General features: G+C 41.1%; 1 protein-coding gene across 4 annotated transcripts in view; it reads right to left on the bottom strand.

Annotated features, from left to right (window-relative positions):
* VCL (vinculin) overlaps positions 1-19,649 on the bottom strand; it is a 131,097-nt gene that overhangs the window by 43,600 nt on the left and 67,848 nt on the right. For all 4 annotated transcript variants that reach the window (XM_089313491.1, XM_089313492.1, XM_002718405.6 and 1 more), the window contains exons 3-6: positions 5,553-5,703; positions 5,269-5,377; positions 3,186-3,308; positions 2,127-2,287 (exon numbers count right to left, since the gene is read on the bottom strand). In XM_089313491.1, coding sequence (XP_089169617.1) covers positions 2,127-2,287; positions 3,186-3,308; positions 5,269-5,377; positions 5,553-5,703 — 544 coding nt within the window. The remainder of the gene's footprint in view (positions 1-2,126; positions 2,288-3,185; positions 3,309-5,268; positions 5,378-5,552; positions 5,704-19,649) is intronic.

The raw sequence follows: 19,649 nt of genomic DNA, 5'->3' as shown, positions 1-19,649 counted from the left end.
ATTTATTTTCATTTCTGATCAAGTTAGTTTTGCAGCATCTGAACAATCTGGCTTCCTCCCAGGCACAAAACTTGGACAGCTGCAAGACTTACATGGTGAGGACCAGATCTAGACCCATGTGTATCTCCCCAAGTGTGGAAACCTACTTCTGAAAAATTCAAAATATCATAGTAAAAAAGAAAGAAATTGCCACAGCTCTTAATGGTGCTTGCACAAAATAAAGCTCAATAACACTTATTCACTAGATGATGGATAAATTCTCCCCTCCAAAAATACAGAAAGATTAAGGTTAAATGCCCATTCCACTTTATTGCTTTCTCATATGCTAAAAGCTAAGTAAAGACATTAGGTTAGGGGAATATGAGGTCAGAAAGAACTCTGCTGGTTCACAGCTCAGACAGCAGGACATGCACAGAGCAACAGACTGAAGTTAGAAAACCTTTAGATACACTTTACTTCTTTTGTCCATTTGATTTTGAAAGCTAGGATTATTATGAAGGGTCTTCATCTAAGCTCTCTTGCCCATTTTCATTACAGCTTAAAACCTCAGAGACACATCTGCAAAAACAAAATTTCAGACCCTGCAAAGAATACTGGTGGGAGAAACAAACAGAAATGGCATTAACTGAAGTCTCCTTTCCCATGAGCTGGTTTACAGGTAATCCAGGGGTCATCCAGCTACCTGGGAAAACTGTCAGTGGGAATGACTAGGCCAAAACATTCTCAGGAGGCTGCTCAAAGAGATCAAAGTACCCACCAAACAGAGAAAGTCTGATATCCTATAGCAACATCTTTTCTTTTGTGTCCCTCCCCCAAAATAGCTCAACATAAGCTGAGTCAGTCTGCCCAGCACAGCCCAGAGCCCCATATTAAATCACATTCTGACGTATATTCGAGCACAGTGTTACACACCGGCACACAGAATAAGGCATGGCACACCACACAAGAAAACCTCACAGACATGCTTTTTCTCTTTTTAAGCAAAAAATGAAACTAAGAGGCAAGAGAAAGCTTACCTTCTAAACGTGAGAAAAAGAATAAAACAAACAAGAGAACAAAAAAAAAAAAGATGCATAAGGAAGTCATAAAAGGGAAGTAAAAGTTGTCAAGTATGCAAAAGCAAAATTAAATCAAATATTAAAGACTGAAAATTATTTTTTCACATCAATGGGAAAATCCATAGTTACGGTATGTTGACTACTTATTCTGCATGGTTATCGTAGCTTTCTGGACATTAAGAGAGAAGGCTGGTGACTTCAGGTCCCACTTCGACCTCACTATATAATAGGTTCCTGCAGGACAAATCTAGCTCTACTGCTAGCAGCCTGCTGGGTGGCCCTGAAGACAATCTTTGGGCCATAGGTGGGAATGCCAGGTTGTGGAGACAGTTTGTCCTCACTACTACCTGCACCTTGAGCTCCCACAAGGAAAGCATAAATCCAAGTGTCTCTCTTCTCCCAGAAATGGAAGCTGTGTTCTCAGTTGCTATTCAGGAAGAAGCAGACCAGGGCAGCAGCAACACAAAACTACTGCTGATCGGTTCTAAAAGCTATCAGCCAACCCCTGTGGAGCCCAAGAAGAGACCCTAGACAGGGTAAAGGGACCTGCCTGAACTAACTACAAATGTGAATACTCATGTTCTAGTTAAACTTTTCTTAGGGAAAATGGAATGACCAATGGACACATCTAGATATACCAAGGGTCTTCTCTGGACCAAAGGTCAGTTAGAGTAGCTCAAAGTTACAAGAATAGTCTGTCTCTATCTTCGTCCCTTGGCAGCAACCACCCATATAAAAGGCAGGGCTCCCACCCAAGAGAGTATACCTACCAGAATTCCTCCACCAGCCCAACCAGTGAGATTCCAACCCAAGGAAAAGGGCACACACTTCAGCCTTCAACCTATGCTCACCCCACATGTCTATTTATTTGTTCTACTGTGGAACAAGGTAAATTTGCAAAGATAGCAAGTGAGCCAAGGAAAAGATACGTGATGGAGAAACTACTTTTACACTATCTGAGTACTCTTATGCTACACACGATTACAAGATAAAATGTCAGACGGGTGACAAAAATCTGAAGAGGGCAGAATTCAGGATTTTGCTTATTTCTCCTCCAATAACACTTACTTTGCTGGCCCAGGCATCTTCATCCCAAGAAGTGAGCTGTAACACACGAATGATCTCATTGATTTCAGCACTCATCTTTTCTACGGTAAAATTGCGATTTTTCAAAGCTTCTTCTATTCCTTGGTTTTTTGAGTTTTTAGTTGTTACAAAAATTTTCATAGCTGTAAATCAAACAAAGGACCAGAAACTAAGCCTGGAACTTAATTTTGCTGTTAACAGCATTCCCATAAGATATTCCACAATTAGAACATACGTTTTGGGCTTCTAAGGTCTTAAGAAGAACATATAGGAAAAACACTGCAAATCTGCTAGTAAAGCTCCAATATCAGCAACTTTCATTATAAACAAAATTCCAGATATAAAACATTACCACAATCTGATTAGGGAATGAATGTAATCAGTTATCATTCTGGGCCCTAACACTCACTCTATGTACTACAAACATACTGGGACAAGACAAAAAACCATCAATAACACTGCAAACATAGCATTTGCCTGCTTCTAATCCCAGAAGATCCAAAGTCAAGTTTACCTTCTAGAATTTCTCTTAACATCTGGCAGGGTCTTTCTAGCCCCAAAAGAAAGAAAGCGGGGTGAGGGGTGGGGGAGAATATGGAGAACTGAACTGAAGAAAGAGTATCTTCCCATAAAATAGTTAAAATATTCTAAATAAAAATTAACACTTTATTGAGTTATCTGAATCAGAAACTGTAGTCTCCACAACTTCTGCTACCTAAAACAGCTGGCTACAAAATCTTAATTCCCATGAACAACCTCTTTACAAGTTTTTGTTTCCTAGTTCCCGTAACAGCCTGTTAGAGCTTTGCAAGAACAGAAGTAGGCCACAGGAAGGGCAATTTCAAACCAAGAACAGGAGATGGAGAGCATTAGAGTAGATGAATACTGATTTTCAGCCAATCATCTGTAGCCATCTTATAAAATCAATCAGATTTCTTTTCTATCTAGGCTGATGGATATGCAACAAAACAACATAAAGAAATGTACTGTAGAACATGTTAGCATTTTTTTTCTCTTAAATAAAGTACAGGCAGGAAATACCTGAAATGAGAACTGGGAGCAACTCTTTCACCGTGTTCATTGAGTTCACCAACATCACTCGGTGCTCCTGGTGAGTCAACTCCTGCTGTCTCTCATCAATCATCTTGGCCATCTTAGTCATTCCTGGGCCACAAGAAGAAATTGTACAAGGTAAGCAGCAAAACAAACCAGGGTCTGACTTTCTCAGGCTCCACCTATCATGAATTACTGTGAAAGTCCAAACCAAGCTTAAAGTAAACAAACCTTAAATATAATTTTCATATTTGACATAAATGTCCACACATATAAAATAATATCAAAATGAATAACTATTTGTAAAAAGTAAATTCACAAGTAGGAACAATATTTTGACAGGCTACTATCTATACAGATTTCATGACTCATATCTGGCCATGTATGAATATATATAATAATCTCATGTGAGCTTAATACTCAATCTAGTGACTGAAAAAAGTTATAAGAATGATAATGATGTGTTTTGTTTTCATCTTTATATTTTCTTGTACTTTCCAATTCATCCAAAATAAGCATGTACTATTTTTATAATTAGAAACAAGTAGAAATATTATAAAAATAATTACAGTGATGACAGTGTTTGAAAGCATCTGCCGTTTTGGAATCAGCCTGCTAGCACTTTTTGTTTATTTTGGTTATAATTCAAAGGCATTATGTGATTTTCTAAAGTCCTGATTTTCAAATTGCTCCTAGGATTTCTTAAGTTGATTCAAAATCAATATTTCACATAAAACAAAATAATTTTAAAGCCAATCAATCAAGTTAAAAAGTAAAACATCAATGTCTTGTTAAAGGTTTTACTCATACCTTTAGGACCCTCAAGTTCATGTTATAAGTCTGTAACATCAAAAATGGTATCTGTTTGTATATTTTGAATATTCAGTATTCAGAAACCTAAACAATCTTTTTTATAAAGATTTATTTTATTTATCTGAAAGACAGAGTTACTGAGAGAGGTAGAGACAGAGAGAGAGGTCTTCCATCCACTGGTTCACTCCCCAGATGGCCACAATGGCCAGAGCAACGCCGATCCGAAGCCAGGAGCCGGCAGCTTTTTCCAGGTCTCCCATGTGGGTGCGGAGGCCCAAGGACTTGGGCCATCTTCTACTGCTTTCCCAGGCCATAGCAGAGAGCTGGATGGGAAGAGGAGCAGCCAGGACTAGAACCGGCACCCATATGGGATGCTGGCGCTTCAGGCCAGGGCTTTAACCTGCTGCGCCATAGCACCGGCCCCCTAAACAATCTTTTCAAAATGTGATTTAACCACAACAGATCTTCTCTTCTTCTGGGTCCAACGGTATTAGGCAGACTTGGACTAGGGCATGAACTCACAATAGTAGGCAGGCTAATTAGCAATCTAAGAGGTCATAAAGAGCTACAGGCCAGCTGGCAGACAGTGAAGGAATGCTGTGTAATGTGGAATGGAGAGGTCAGGAGTCAGAACGGTCTTCAGCATCACAGTAATAGAAAAATATTCCTGGGGCTGGCACTGTGACATAGCAGGTAGAGCTGCTGCCTGAGTTGCCAGCATCCCATATGGGTGCTGGTTCAAGTCCCAGCTGCTCCACTTCTGATCCAGCTCTCTGCCGTGGCCTGGGAGGGCAGTGGAAGATGGCCCAAGTCCTTGGGCCCCTGTACCCACGTGGGAGACCTGGAGGAAGCACCTGGCTCCTGGCTTCAGATTGGTGTAGCCCCAGCCTTTGCGGCCTTCTGGGGAGTGAACCAGTGAATGGAAGACCTCACTGTCTCTCTCTCTGCCTCTCTGTAGCTCTAACTTTCAAATTAAATAAATGAATCTTAAAAAAAAAAAAAAAATTCCCTACATTCTCTAGCACCATTTGCGATTTCTGATATAATTTATAAGACAGAGCCAGATTTTGTTAAAAGTAGATTCAGATTTCAGACAGTACCATTTCCTCAGTAGAAGCATAGGGCTGAAGACACCTGAAAGCCCAAGGCATCACCACTGACCTTTTGCAAAATGTAAGTTGACACCATTTCCCCTTGATCCAATATGGACATTCAAATAAAAAAAAAAAGGTCATTATAAAAATTAGATATGACTAACCTGGCCCAAGATTCTTTGTGTAAGTGACCAAATCTTCCATAGTCTCCACCACTTCTGCCACTGTGAGATATTCCAAAATTCCTTTGCAAACTCTAATAATTTTACGAACCTGGAAATATATTTTGGAGTATTCAGTCAAGTGAGCAGACATTAAGTAGAAAACATGATAAGGCACACGTCTACCTGTTCAAGATTTTATCATCCCAAACAACAACCCTCCATTATTATCTTTGAGCCTGGGATTTTTGTCTGGGAGAGATCTGCATGGGCCCCACATCACCTACCTCAGCCTCGTCGAAGGTAAGAAGCAGGTCTGATGTGCCAGAAAGGATGCCCCTCGACCCATCGATCAGATAATCTCGAGCAGGAACCGAGTACGGATCTGACTGAAGCATCTGAGCTGCCTGGACGAGCTTGGTGCAAGCATTCTCAACTCTGTGGGGAGGAGCATGGGTTAACTCCACAGCAGAACCAAGCAGAAGACCATCATACGCAAATACAAAGACTATGAATGCAACATAAATGTAAATTCATCTATTTCTCTTACATAGAAAATAATCAAGACCAACTGATAACAGGACCTAAGTTTTCAGATTTTAAATTTTACAATTAAAGACAGCACATTGATTCATTCATTCAAAGCATTAAGCCCTCGTTCTTTGTTACTTCCTTACAACAACAAAAAATGATTAGAAATTGTCTTGGGTGTCTTACTGTAGGTTGCAACATCTCTGTTACTCCTTTACTTCCTTATTCTTCTCCACCTTGTTTGTACTGCCATTAAAAGACACTGCACAAGGGTTGGCACTGTGGCATGGTGGGTAAAACTGTCACCTGCAGTGCCAGTATCCCATATGGGTGCTGGTTGGAGGCCCAGCTGCTCCACTTCTTATCTAGCTCCCTGCTAATGCGCCTGGGAACGTAGCAGAAGGATGGCCCAAGTCCTTGGCCCCTGCGACCATGTGGGAGACCTAGAGGAAGCTCCTAGCTCCTGGCTGTTGTGGCCATTTGGGGAGTGAACCAGGGGATGGAAGACCTCTCTCTTTCTCTGTCTCTCCCTCTCTCTGTAACTCTTTCAAATAAAAAAGAAAATCTTAAAAAAAAAAAAAGTCACCGCACAAAGAATGAAATCCTTTACAGCACTTTCGGATTGAAAATCTCTTCATAAAATGCCAAAGCATTCTATTAAATGAAATTTAATAATCAGACAAAGCAAAGGAATAAGGTAACACAAAGATAAAAATGAAGTTATGCATAAATTTCTCATTCATATAGCTAAATGGATTTGTTTAACAAAATCACTGGATTATTTGAAAACAGCCCTATAAAACTACACTGTTAATTAAAAGGCTACTGGCATTGTTGAACCAGTTATTAATAGCTTAATATTAACATAGTTTAATACAGACTTCCAGATATTCCAAAGATTTGGATGACAGGATGTTTTCATTTAAAAGAGGAATCCAAAATACATAAATCAAATATTCTCCCTGACTCTCTTATGCTACAAAATATAGTCATTCATTCAATTACTCACCTATACAGAGCTGGAAAGAACCTAACAGATAACCTCTAATCTCATATTCCAATATATCAATCATGTTATCACTGAGTATAAAGATAAGGGATAAATTGCATAAAATTAAATGCTTATATTAAGCATTCTCATTTGCATATAGAAAATGTCACATGCAAATAAAAACCTACTTCAGAGTTGTTCTGATGATCAAATGAAACAATACAAAAATTTGTATAAGGCAGTGTTGAACTGCTAATAAAAAGAATTAAACCAAAATGAATTAAAACTACATAAAATCACTGAGTCAGGACAACTATATGCATGCAAATAAAGATGTAAAAAGCACCATTCCAACTCTCAGGAAGTGCATTCGCAGATGTATTGTAAATTACTGGTCAGCCTTTAAGGATGGAGTGTTTTGTTCTTTTTAAATGTTAAATTACAATTTTAGTTTAATATTAAATTATATTTGTGTATATTCAGATACGTTGCACACATATACACTTTATTTATTTTTTTAAGATTTATTGATTTATTTGAAAGTCAGTTACACGAGAGAGAAGGAAAGGCAGAGAGAGAGGTCTTTCATCCATTGGCTCACTCCCCAGATGCCCACAACAGCCGAAGCTTCACCTATCCAAAGCCAGGAGCCAGGAATTTCTTCCAGGTCTCCTACAGTAATGCAGGGGCCCAAGCACTTGCACCATCTTCCACTGCTTTCCCAGGCCATAGCAGAGAGTTGGATCGGAAATGAGTGCAGCAGCTGGGACTTGAACTGGTGCCCAGATGGGATGCCGACACTGCAGGCTGCAGCTTTACCTGCTACACCACATACACACATTTAAACCTAAATGGACATACAGTAAAAAAAAAATGCCTTCCCTCCACTTTCTTCCAGACAAATTCCATCACACTTGTTACCAATGTGGAGTTTCCTCCAATTTTGTATTTCCTCTGTAGATAAATGTCTTTATAACACATTTCAAGCACACAGAAACAAAAGTCTACTTCTACCCTTTTTCCCACAAGTAGTTTCATTCTATACACATTCTGCATTCTGCTCTTTTCACTTCAATGTATTTTATTTAAAGTATATAAAGAGACTCCTCACTTTCATACAGGGATATGATCATTCATAACTTATTAGCCTGCTGCAATAAAACACCTTTAATAAATATAATTTTAACCTGTGTATCTATAGAATATATTCTAGAATTGGCATGCGGAGTCAAGGCATGGACAGGTGTTAATTTTAACAAATATTTCCATATTATAGTCTGCAGAAGCTATACTATTTTACATTCCCACCACAAGGATGAGAGTACCAAAACAGTTCTCACCTATTTACCATTCAGTGTGTAACTAATGTTTTGGATATTCACCAGTGAAAGACCATAACTGATTATTAATATAGTTTCTTAACTTTTTTTTTTTTACTTTTCATTTTATTTAAAAAGCACAGAGACAGAATGACAGATCTTTCATCACTGGTTCACTCCCCAAATGCCCACCATAGCCAGGAATGCACCAAGTTAAAGCCAGGAGCCCAGAACTCAATCCGAGTCTTCCAGAAGAGTGGTAGGGACCCAAGTACTTGAGCCATCACCTGCTGCCTCCCAGGGTACACATTCGCAGGAAGCTTGATGAGAGGCAGTAGAGCTGGGATTCTAACCAGGCACTCCAAGAAGGGATATGGGAATCCCGGGTGGTATCTCAACTGCTGAGCCAAATACCTGCCCCCTAATGTCTTTTTTCCAATTAAAGTAAAACTCACATAACATACAAATAACTATTTCAGAGTGTACAATTCAGTAAAATTTAGCATAGTCATCATTATTTCAGTAAACCACCCAGTATTCAAAGTAATCACTCCCCATGTCGCCTCCTCTCAACCCACGACAACCACTAATCTACTGACTCTATGGATTTGCCTGTTCTGTGTAAGTGTATTCCCGGGATTCCCATATCAATACAAATGGATTCAAGTATCATGAGACCTTTGCTGTCTGGTTTCTTTCACTTAGAATGTTTCTGAGGTTCACCCAAATAGAAGCCAATACCAACCAGAACTTCATTCCCTTTTACAGCTGAATAATATTCCACTGTATGTAAAAGCCACAATTTCCTTTATCCATTCATGCACTGAAGGGTATCTAGGTTGCTTCTACATTTTTTTTTTTTATTTTTTTTATTTTTTTGACAGGCAGAGTGGACAGTGAGAGAGAGAGACAGAGAGAAAGGTCTTCCTTTGCCGTTGGTTCACCCTCCAATGGCCGCCGCGGCCGGCGCGCTGCGGCCGGCGCACCGCGCTGATCCGATGGCAGGAGCCAGGAGCCAGGTGCTTTTCCTGGTCTCCCATGGGGTGCAGGGCCCAAGCACCTGGGCCATCCTCCACTGCACTCCCTGGCCACAGCAGAGGGCTGGCCTGGAAGAGGGGCAACCGGGACAGAATCCGGCGCCCCGACCGGGACTAGAACCCGGTGTGCCGGCGCCGCTAGGCGGAGGATTAGCCTAGTGAGCCGCGGCGCCGGCCTAAATAAATCTTTTTTTAAAAATGCTGCTATAAACATTCACATCTAAGTTTCTATGTGGACATATGTTTTCCTTTCTCTTGGGTATATACCTAAAAGGGGAATTGTTGGTTCATATAGTAATGCTATTTTAACTTTTTGAGAACCAACTGAACTGTTTTCTACCACTTCAGCATTTTACATTTTGTCAACAGCAATGTATGAGGGATCCTAAGTCTCTACATCATCATTAACATTTGTTATTTGGGTTTTAACTTTTTTTAAAAGACTTTATTTGAGAGGTAGAGTTACAGACAGTGAGAGGGAGAGACAGAGAGAAAGGTCTTCCATCCGCTGGTTCACTCCCTAAATGGCTGCAATGGCTGGAGCTGAACCACTCTGAAGCCAGGAGCCAGGAGCTTCTTCCAGGTCTTCCACATGGGTGCAGGGGTCCAAGCATGTGAGCCATCTTCTTCTGCTTTCCCAGGCCATAGCAGAGAGCTAGACTGGAAGCAGAGCAGCTGGAACTAGAACCAGTGCCCATATGCAATGCCAGCAACGCAGGCAGGGGATTAACCTACTGTGCCACAACATCGGCCCCAGATTTTTAAATTATTATTAAAGACATCTAGTGAGTATGATGAGGTATCTCATCATGGTTTTTATTTGCATTTTTAGAGATTTATTTATTTATTTGAAAGGCAGAGTTACAGAGAGGCAGAGAGAAATCTTCCATCTGCTGGTTCACTCCCCAGCTGGCCACAGTGGACAGAGCTGCACTGATCTGAAGTCAGGAGCCAGGACTTTCTTCCAGTTCTCCCACGTGGGTGCAGAGGCCCAAGGACTTGGGTCACCTTCTACTGCTTTCCCAGGCCACAGCAGAGAGCTGGATTGGAAGTGGAGCAGCCGGGACTCAAACCAGCGTCTACATGAGATGTTGGCACTGCAAGCAGCAGCTTCACCTGCTATGCCACAGCACCAGCTCCATTGATTTGCATTTTTTAATGACCAAGGATTGTCCATTTATATATACATATATGTGGATTTTTTTTTCAGAAATGTATATTCAAGTCCTTTGCCCATCTTCAGCTTGGTCTTTTGTCTTTTAGTTGAGTTATAAGGGCTATTATAAAATCCCATCAGAGTACAGTTTGAAAATATTTTCTCCTCTTCTGTAAAGTTGTCTTGTTATTCAATATAGTATTTAATCATATAATTTGAAAGACCAAGACATGAACAAGACAAAGAGAGAGAATCTCCCATCTGCTAGTTCATTCCAAAAAAAAAAAAAAAAAAAAGGCTGGGTTGAAGCCAAAGCAAAGAACCCAATCCAAGTGTTTAACATGGGCAACAGAGACCCCAAATACTTGAGCTGTCACCTGCTGCCTCCTAGAGTGTCTATTACCAGGAAGGAGGAATCAGGATTGCAGGATTGAAGCCAAGACTCAAACCCAGGCACTCCAATATGGCGATAAGGGAATCCCAACCAGCATCTTAACAGCATCTTAACTAGTCTACCAACTGCCTGCTCCATTTTCATATCTTTTAAATTACAAAATAAAATCACACTGGCCAGTGCCGCGGCTCACTTGGCTAATCCTCCGCTTGCGACACCGGCACCCAGGGTTCTAGTCCTGGTCGGGGTGCCGGACTCTGTCCCGGTTGCTCCTCTTCCAGTCCAGCTCTCTGCTGTGGCCCGGGAAGGCAGTGGAGGATGGCCCACTGCCTTGGGCCTTGCATCCGCATGGAGACCAGGTCGAAGCGCCTGGCTTCTGGCTTCAGATTGGCGCAGCACACCGGCCATAGCAGCCATTTGGGGGGTGAACCAATGGAAAAAAGGAAGACCTTTCTCTTTCTCTCTCTCTCTCTAACTCTGCCTGTCAAAAAAAAAAAAAATCAAAAAAAAATCACACACATAACAAATTGTCTGAACTTTAATTCAAATACTATGTAGCCAACCATAATGCTTCAGAAATAACTCAGTACTTTTGAATCCTACTTTAATCAAAGCTTCGTTCCTACTCTCTAGAAGTAATCATTACTGTGAATGTTGTACTAATTATTTCCTTGATTGTCTTTATGATTTTACCACTTAAAGTTATATATATCTAAGCAACATATTGTTTGGTCTTATCTGTATGAGACCTATACTTAAGTGGAACCACACTGTCATGCATGCTTCAGCAACTATTCTTTTTTTTTTTTTTTTTTTTTGCTTCAGCAACTATTCTTTTGTTCAATATTACAACATTAGAGGTGGTATAGATTATTGTGGTATTACTGTTGCTAACACAAACAATATTGCCATAAATTTTCTTGTCCTGGCTTCTGGTGCATATGCACAGAGTAAAGATAATCCACAGGATCTTTAGAAGGTTCACATGAAATATGTATTATGAAAAAAATTTTCTGTGCCAAAACAAATTTATCTCTGGGAGCCAGCATTGTGGTGTAGCAGGTAAAGCTGCCACCTGTGACGTCAGTATCCCATATGTGCACCAGTTTGTGTCCTAGCTACTCCACTTCCATTCCAGCTCCCTGTTAATGGCCTAGAAAAGCAACAATGGAAGATGGCCCAAGTGCTTGGGTCCCTGCACCCACATGGGAGACCTGGATGAAGCTCCTGGCTCCTGGCTTCTGCCTGGCCCAGCCCTTGCTGTTGCGGCCATCTGAGGAGTGAATCAGTGGATGGAAGACTATGCTCTCTCCCTTTGTCTCTCCCTCTCTCTGTGTAACTTTTTCAAATTAAACTTTTTAAATTTATCTTTTAATTCCTTTTCCCATGAATTTTTTGAAGTTCCATCATATATCTAACAGTAGAAATAATGTTACAGAAACTCCATATATTCAAATTTACTTTTTTTTTTTTTTTTTTTTTTTTGGACAGGCAGAGTGGACAATGAGAGAGAGAGACAGAGAGAAAGGTCTTCCTTTGCCGTTGGTTCACCCTCCAATGGCCACCGCGGCCGGCGTGCTGCAGCCGGCGCACCGCGCTGATCCGATGGCAGGAGCCAGGTACTTATCCTAGTCTCCCATGGGGTGCAGGGCCCAAGGACTTGGGCCATCCTCCACTGCACTCCCTGGCCACAGCAGAGAGCTGGCCTGGAAGAGGGGCAACCGGGACAGAATCCGGCGCCCCGACCGGGACTAGAACCCGGTGTGCCAGCACCGCAAGGCGGAGGATTAGCCTAGTGAACCGCGGCACCAGCCCAAATTTACTATTTTCTAAAAATGATTGTATTGTTCATAATTGGTCCTCACATATGAACTTTTAATTTGCCAATAAAATCAGTGTGAATGATAAATTTGCTTTTTTTTTTACTAATGAGTCTGAGGTTTGTTTGTTTTCATGCTTATGAGACCCATGAGTCTTGATAGGTAGTATTTTTTTTTCTAACATTCATTTATTTATTTGAAAGGCAGAGTTACAGAGAGAGAAGAAGAAACAGAAAGAAAGATTTTCCATCTGCTGGTTCACTCCCCAAATGGCTGCAATGGCCAGGACTGGGCCAGGCCAAAGCCAGGAGTCAGGATCCTCCTCTGGGTTTCCGAAATGGGTACAAAGCCCAAGGACATGTACCTGGGAAAACAGCGAAAGATGGCCCATCAGGAGGGAGCTGGATTGGAAGTGGACCAGCCGAGACTTGAACCAATATCCAAATGGAATGCCAGCACTGCTGACAGCAGATTAATCCACTGTGCTACAGTGTTGGCCCTAGCAGTATTCTTGTTATTCAGTTCTAAATAATTTTCATTATAATTTCTTTAAAAATGCAGTTTTGGGAAATTTTTAAATATACTTTTAATTATAAGTAGAGGAAGATAAAGGAAGGGAGAAAGGAAAAGAGAGAGAACATAATAAAGACCTCTAGAGAGGAGAGGGGATCAGGACTGCAAGTAAACCACCAATGGCCACTGGTTTAATCAATCATGCCCCTGTAATGAAACCTCCATTAAAAATCCTGACACAGTGGGGACTGGAGAGCTTCCAGGTAGGTGACTACATGTGGGTGCTGGGAGTTAGTATACCTGGAAAGGGCATGAATGGCAAGGAAGCTGCATGCAACTCTTTGTGACTCCCAAGTCCATCACATTTTACCCAGTGCATCTCTTCCACTTGACTGTTCACGAGTTTATAATCAGCACATGGAAGTAAAGTGTTTCCCTGAGTTCTGTGAGCCATTCTAGAAGTTATCAAATGTGAAACAGGGCAAGGGATGTGGGAACTTCTGACTTCATCAAGTCAGGGAGAGATGTGGGCACGCCAGGCATCCAAACAGTGTGACTGGGGTCTGAAGTGAGAGTGGTCTTGTGGGACTGAGCCCATACACCTTTGGAGCCTGATACTAACTGTTGATAGTCAGTGTCAGACAGGAACTGAATCAGTGACTTAGAAAACAAATTGTTGGTGTGGAAAAAATATACACTTCTGGTATCAGAAGTGCTATGAATAAAAACATACCATCTATATTATATAAATCAAGGTTGTTTATATTTACCAACAGATTATACAAATAAATGATACCAAATGAAAATCTAGATTTATACAGAATGAAGAGCTTTAGAAACAATAACATGTAAGTAAATATATAAGACTTCTTTATAAATATGTAAGGCAAAAAAAAATTTTTTAAGTGCAGTCAAAAACGTAATCTTGATATGGTTAACTTAGCTAGACAATAACAGGCTTTGCCAATGATTATGGCAAGTATTTTCCATAAAATAAATGAGTGAAATTTGTGTAGAAATATATTAAAGTCATGTACATTGTATAAATGGAAGAAAATAATACTTTACAACTAACAATGTTAGGGTTTTTTTTAAGATATATTTATTTATTTGAAAGCCACAGTTACAGAGGGAGGGAGAGACAAAGATAAAGAGATCTTCCATCCACTGGTTCACTCCTCAGATGGCTGCCATAGCCAGGGTTAGGCGAGGCTGAAGCCAAGAGCCAGGAGCTTCACCCAGGTCTCCCAGCAGGTGGCAGAGGCCCAAACACTTGGGTCATCTTCTGCTGTTCTCCCAGACACCAGCAGTGAGCTGGACTGAAGTGGAGCAGCCAGGACACGATCTGACACCCATAAGGGATGCCAGTGTGCATGTGGCAGCTTTACCTGCCACGTCACATCACCAGCCCCTCAACTTATAACTGTAAATGTGTAAATGAAAATTTTAAAATGTACAAGAGAAATATTTCTAAAAGTCCCTTACAGATAGCCAACTACTCATGAAAGACCACTGACATCCTGCTTCAGAAGTGTTTAGATAGCTTCTTTCTTTAAAGAATTTGTCTTCTACCCTTTTTGTTTCTTAGCCCCCCACTTGTTCTTTGACTCCACTTTTAAATGCCTCTTCCTGAGGAAACCCCATCACTTGTCTCCCAAATCTAGGGGAATTGTCCATGTTCCCACAGGACTTGACATAGCTTCTTAGTTGTCTCTAACTCTTTTGAAAGCTGTAAATTCGGGGCCAGCATTGTGGTATAGCAAGTTAAGTTGCTACTTGTGATGCTGGCATATCATAGCTGAGTACCAGTTCAAGTCCCAGCCACTCCACTTCCAAATTCAGTTCCCTGCTGTCGTGCCTGAGAAAGCAATGGAGGATGGAACAAGTATTTGGGCCCTTACCACCCACGTGAGTTCCTGGTTCCTTGCTTTGTCTATTCTGACCATATGGGGAGTGAAGCTGTAGATGGAAGATCTCTCTCTCTCTCTCCCCTACCTCTAGCCCTCTTTCTCTTTACTCTGCCTTTCAAATAAACACATCCTAAAAAAAAAAAAAAAGATTAAGTTCATCAAGGACATGGATTTTTGTCTATCTTTTTAATTAATGTATTCATAGAGTACAATGCCTGACACATAAGAAATGTTCAATAACTGTTGAATAAATTTTTACCAAGTAGAGACAAAATGAAATCATTTGGTTCATAGAAATCATCAACTTTGAAGAGTTTCAAACTTTTATTTTCAGGGAACTTAAACATTTTTAAATTAATTTTTATTTGAAAGAGTTACAGAGAGAGAGAGAGAGAGAGAGAGATTGATTCCATCCATTGGTTCACTCCATAGATGGCCACAATAGTCAGCACTGCACCAAGCAAAGCTGGGAACTTTTCCAAATCTCACTCATGAGCCCAAGCACTTAGGCCCTCTTCTGCTGCTTTTCCAGGGAGCTGGACTGAAGTGGAGTAACCAGGACTCGAACCAGCCACTATGGGATCCTGGTGTTGCAGGCAGCAGCTTAATCAGCCATGCCATGACACTGGCCCTGGGGAACTTAAACCTTGATGAAACTATAGCAAACATAAGCATCACACAATGCAATTCTTATGCTACACCTATTCACAAGGACCCAGATACTGTATAAGTTATTCAAATTCGGGGGAGGGGAGGGAACAAAAAACAAATGACAGGAATAACCATTATGGAGAAAGGAAACAAAAAATAAAATAGATAAAATGGAAAAGGTTTGCAAGAACCAAATTGATTCTCCACTAATGTCTCCCTTGTGTGGTAAAATGACAGGGCCAGAACAGACACTGCATTATTTTCTTCTACAATAAGACATCTGATCTGTACATTAAAATTTAATGACATTCATAAAAGCCAAACAAATCCCACTATGACTAACCAGCAGTCAGAAACAGGAAGAAGTCTGTCTTGTCTGTGGAAAATGGAATTTTATTTAAATGTTCAAGCTGCCTGACTTCTTAAAGTGGCCTTCTACTTTATAGCAGGAATTTGAATTTTAAAGCATTTTAGAAAACATTATGGATAAGATCTGTTTCCTAAACAACTTCATATCTTGACTACATTCTAATAATGCTGATTTAGTTTAAATCAATCAACTAGTGCATGTTAAAGTATCTCTGCTTTTGTGTTCAACCTAAATTATTGGAAAATTCTCAAGCTTTCAAAAGATCATTCATAGCCCAAATCATGCTTCCCAGAATGGCCACCTGATATCATTTGAGACAATTTAAAGTCCCAAATTCCTCAGTTCCACGTGATTTTCATTACCACTCACTGAAAAACAAATGTCAGTTACATTTTTTATTTCAGAAAAATAAGGAGAAACAGATTCAGATATTAGAAAAAGACTGTCAAAAGTCTTTTTTAAAGTTCTTTTAGACCACACCATACCCAGGAAAAGTGAGTTACTCTTCCTGAATTCCTTTAGCTGAATACTCTTTGACATATTTATTCATCTAATATATTGAGCACCTAGTGTATGCTGTGATTCCTAAAAATAGGAAGACTGTTTAAAAAGTCCCTGCCTTTAAGGAATTACTACCTTGGCAAAAGGAGCTAGACATATAAACAAATATATACAAACAGCTTTTTTTTTTTTTTTAATTTGAAAGAGAGAAAGGGGGCCAGCACCATGGCTCACTAGGCTAATCCTCTGCCTGCAGAACCAGCATCCCATATGGGCGCCGGGTTCTAGTCCTGGTTGCCCCTCTTCCAGTCCAGCTCTCTGCTGTAGCACAGGAGTGCAGTGGAGGATGGCCCAAGTGCTTGGGCCCCTACACCCGCATGGGAGACCAGGAGGAAGCACCTGGCTCCTGGCTTCGGATCGGCACAGCACGCCAGCCGTGGTGGCCATTTGGGGAGTGAACCAACTGAAGGAAGACCTTTTTCTTTGTCTCTCTCTCTCTCTCACTGTCTATAACTCTACATTTCAAATATATATGTGTATATATAAAGAGAGAGAGAAAGAAAGAGATCTTCTACATACTGGTTCATTCCCCAGATAGCTGCAACAGCCAGAGTTGAGCCAAGAGGAAGTCAGAAGCAAGGAATTCAATCTGAGTCTCCCATATGGTGAGTGGCAGGGAGCCAGATATGTGAGCAATCATCTGCTGCCTCCCAAGGTACACATTAGTAGGAAGCTGGAATTAGAAGTGGAGCAGGGACCTGAACCCCTGGTCCTCTGATAAGCAAAAGAGACATATCAAATGGCATCTTAACTGTTGCACCAAAGGCCTACCCTCAAATTAGTATTTAGAAGTATGTCCAGCACATGCTGTGGTTGCAAAACCGGGAATATCATTGTTACCTTAGAGGTCAAAAAAAGTTGTGACATAGAAGGTAAAGACTATATTTCTCCTGCTTTAAAAAGCTTGGCGCTTCTAGGAAAAAAAAAAAAAAAAAAAAAAAAAAAAAAAAGCTTGGCGCTATTTACAAAGATGACTTTCTTCATAGCATCTCTTTGACTTCTTTTCCCAATGGTTCATTCTCTCGCTTGCATTCTCTCTCTCTCTCTCTCTCTCTCTCTCTCTCTCTCTCTCTCTCTCACACACACACACACACACACAGTCCTTTTTGTGGAAAATGACATACCTATTTAACAGATCAAGTTTGACTAAAAGGGAAGTCTACCACCACAAAGTACAAGTAACGCATACCCTGAAGAAGCAAATAGTATCAGGTGGCTTCTGTACAAATCCTATTCCCCAGTTCACTGGTTTAGCCATGGAAAGAAAAACGTTAGACAAAATAATATAAAGGAGACAGTTTGATGAGTCTATTTAAACACATACTGGCCCATAATTTAAAACTCAAATGCCCTGTAACAAATTAAACTCATACATACACACATGTTGGGGAGCGGTGGAGACGACTTATCTTATAACAAATTCATTGCTTTAATAGCAGCAAACAAAGCCAGCGCCGTGGCTCACTAGGCTAACCCTCCACCTAGCGGTGCCGGCACACCGGGTTCTAGTCCCGGTCAGGGCACCGGATTCTGTCCCGGTTGCCCCTCTTCCAGGCCTGCTCTCTGCTGTGGCCCAGGAGTGCAGTGGAGGATGGCCCAAGTGCTTGGGCCCTGCACCCCATGGGAGACCAGGAGAAGTACCTGGCTCCTGCCATCGGATCAGCACGGTGCACCGGTCGCAGCGCACCGGCCGCAGCGGCCATTGGAGGGTGAACCAACGGCAAAGGAAGACCTTTCTCTCTGTCTCTCTCTGTCCACTCTGCCTGTCCAAAAATAAAAAAAAAAATAAAATAAAAATAAATAAAAAATAGCAGCAAACAAAAACCCGATCTTAGATATTATAGCCACTTAGGTTATAAATAAGTAAAAGAAACGCATTCTGTCTGCTAAAGACTGAAGTGCAATGGAGCGGAACACCTGAAAATCTGGTTTCATAGAAGTTGAAGTAACCCTGGAGCAGACTCAAGGAAACAAGTGTTTATATCTTGGGACCTCTGCTACAGAGAGCGAGCAAGTGAGTCAGACTACAACAAACCTGATCATATAAAGCGCTGGCAACAACCACAAAATTGAAAGAAAACTAGAGGAATGAAGGGAGCTAGAAGTACAATTGGCTTCAGAGAGGCTTTCTCCATTGTGGCCTCTGCAACCAGCATCTCTCTCATGGCCGCTTCCAGTCTGGCCCTTGGCATATTGATTCGGCCAGTGCTAATTCCTGCTCTCTTCTTGACCCTTGTTGAGACCTTCTTTCCATTCCCGTAAGGGCTGGGTCTCTCAGAGATCAAGAAAGGCCCAGAACACTTACAAGTTTGAGAAGGCCACCATATTTAGTTTAATTATTTAGCCAAACCAAATTAATAAAACTGATGGTATATTTAAGGGCTTACATTTATCATTGTAATTGCATGATAAACATCTTCTTTTAAGACTCCCTCTTTTTCCCTGTGACTACATATATGGCTTTATTTCAAATAAACAGTCCCTTTACAATATAAGACTTGAGTGAGAAACCAGGGGTTGGGGGTTGGGAGCAGACCCTCAAATTCTCTCTGCTTTCCCACTTCTTAGAGGCACCACTTCAAAGGCCTGTAATTGAAAAATCACTGCTAAGGTCTCAAAATTTCTCCCTTCCTAAGGTATTTAAGAACTAAATTGTTAATCTGAGGAAATGTGCTCCAGTAAAATTTCAGGCATCAGCAACATATTAATCCAATTATTCTAGTATCCCTTGAATAGGAAATAATCAATTCATTTCTTTCTCATATCCTTTAGTGTATTTAAATTTGACACAGAAAATAGTAAGGAGTGGGGTCTGGCATAGCAGTTAAGATGCTTTTTTTTTTTTTTTTTTTTTTTTTTTTTTTTTGACAGGCAGAGTGGACAGAGAGAGACAGAGAGAAAGGTCTTCCTTTGCCGTTGGTTCACCCTCCAATGGCCGCCATGGCTGGCGCGCTGTAGCCGGCGCACCGCGCTGATCTGATGGCAGGAGCCAGGTGCTTCTCCTGGTCTCCCATGGGGTGCGGGGCCCAAGCACTTGGGCCATCCTCCACTGACTGCACTCCCTGGCCACAGCAGAGAGCAGGCCTGGAAGAGGGGCAACCGGGACAGAATCCGGCGCCCTGACCGGGTAG

Source organism: Oryctolagus cuniculus, chromosome 15 (assembly GCF_051225735.1).
Source record: "Oryctolagus cuniculus isolate XC-2025 breed Fujian yellow rabbit chromosome 15, ASM5122573v1, whole genome shotgun sequence".
Lineage (NCBI taxonomy): Eukaryota > Metazoa > Chordata > Mammalia > Lagomorpha > Leporidae > Oryctolagus > Oryctolagus cuniculus.
Note: the sequence above shows the minus strand (reverse complement) of the source record. Positions and strands in the feature narration are given on the sequence as shown.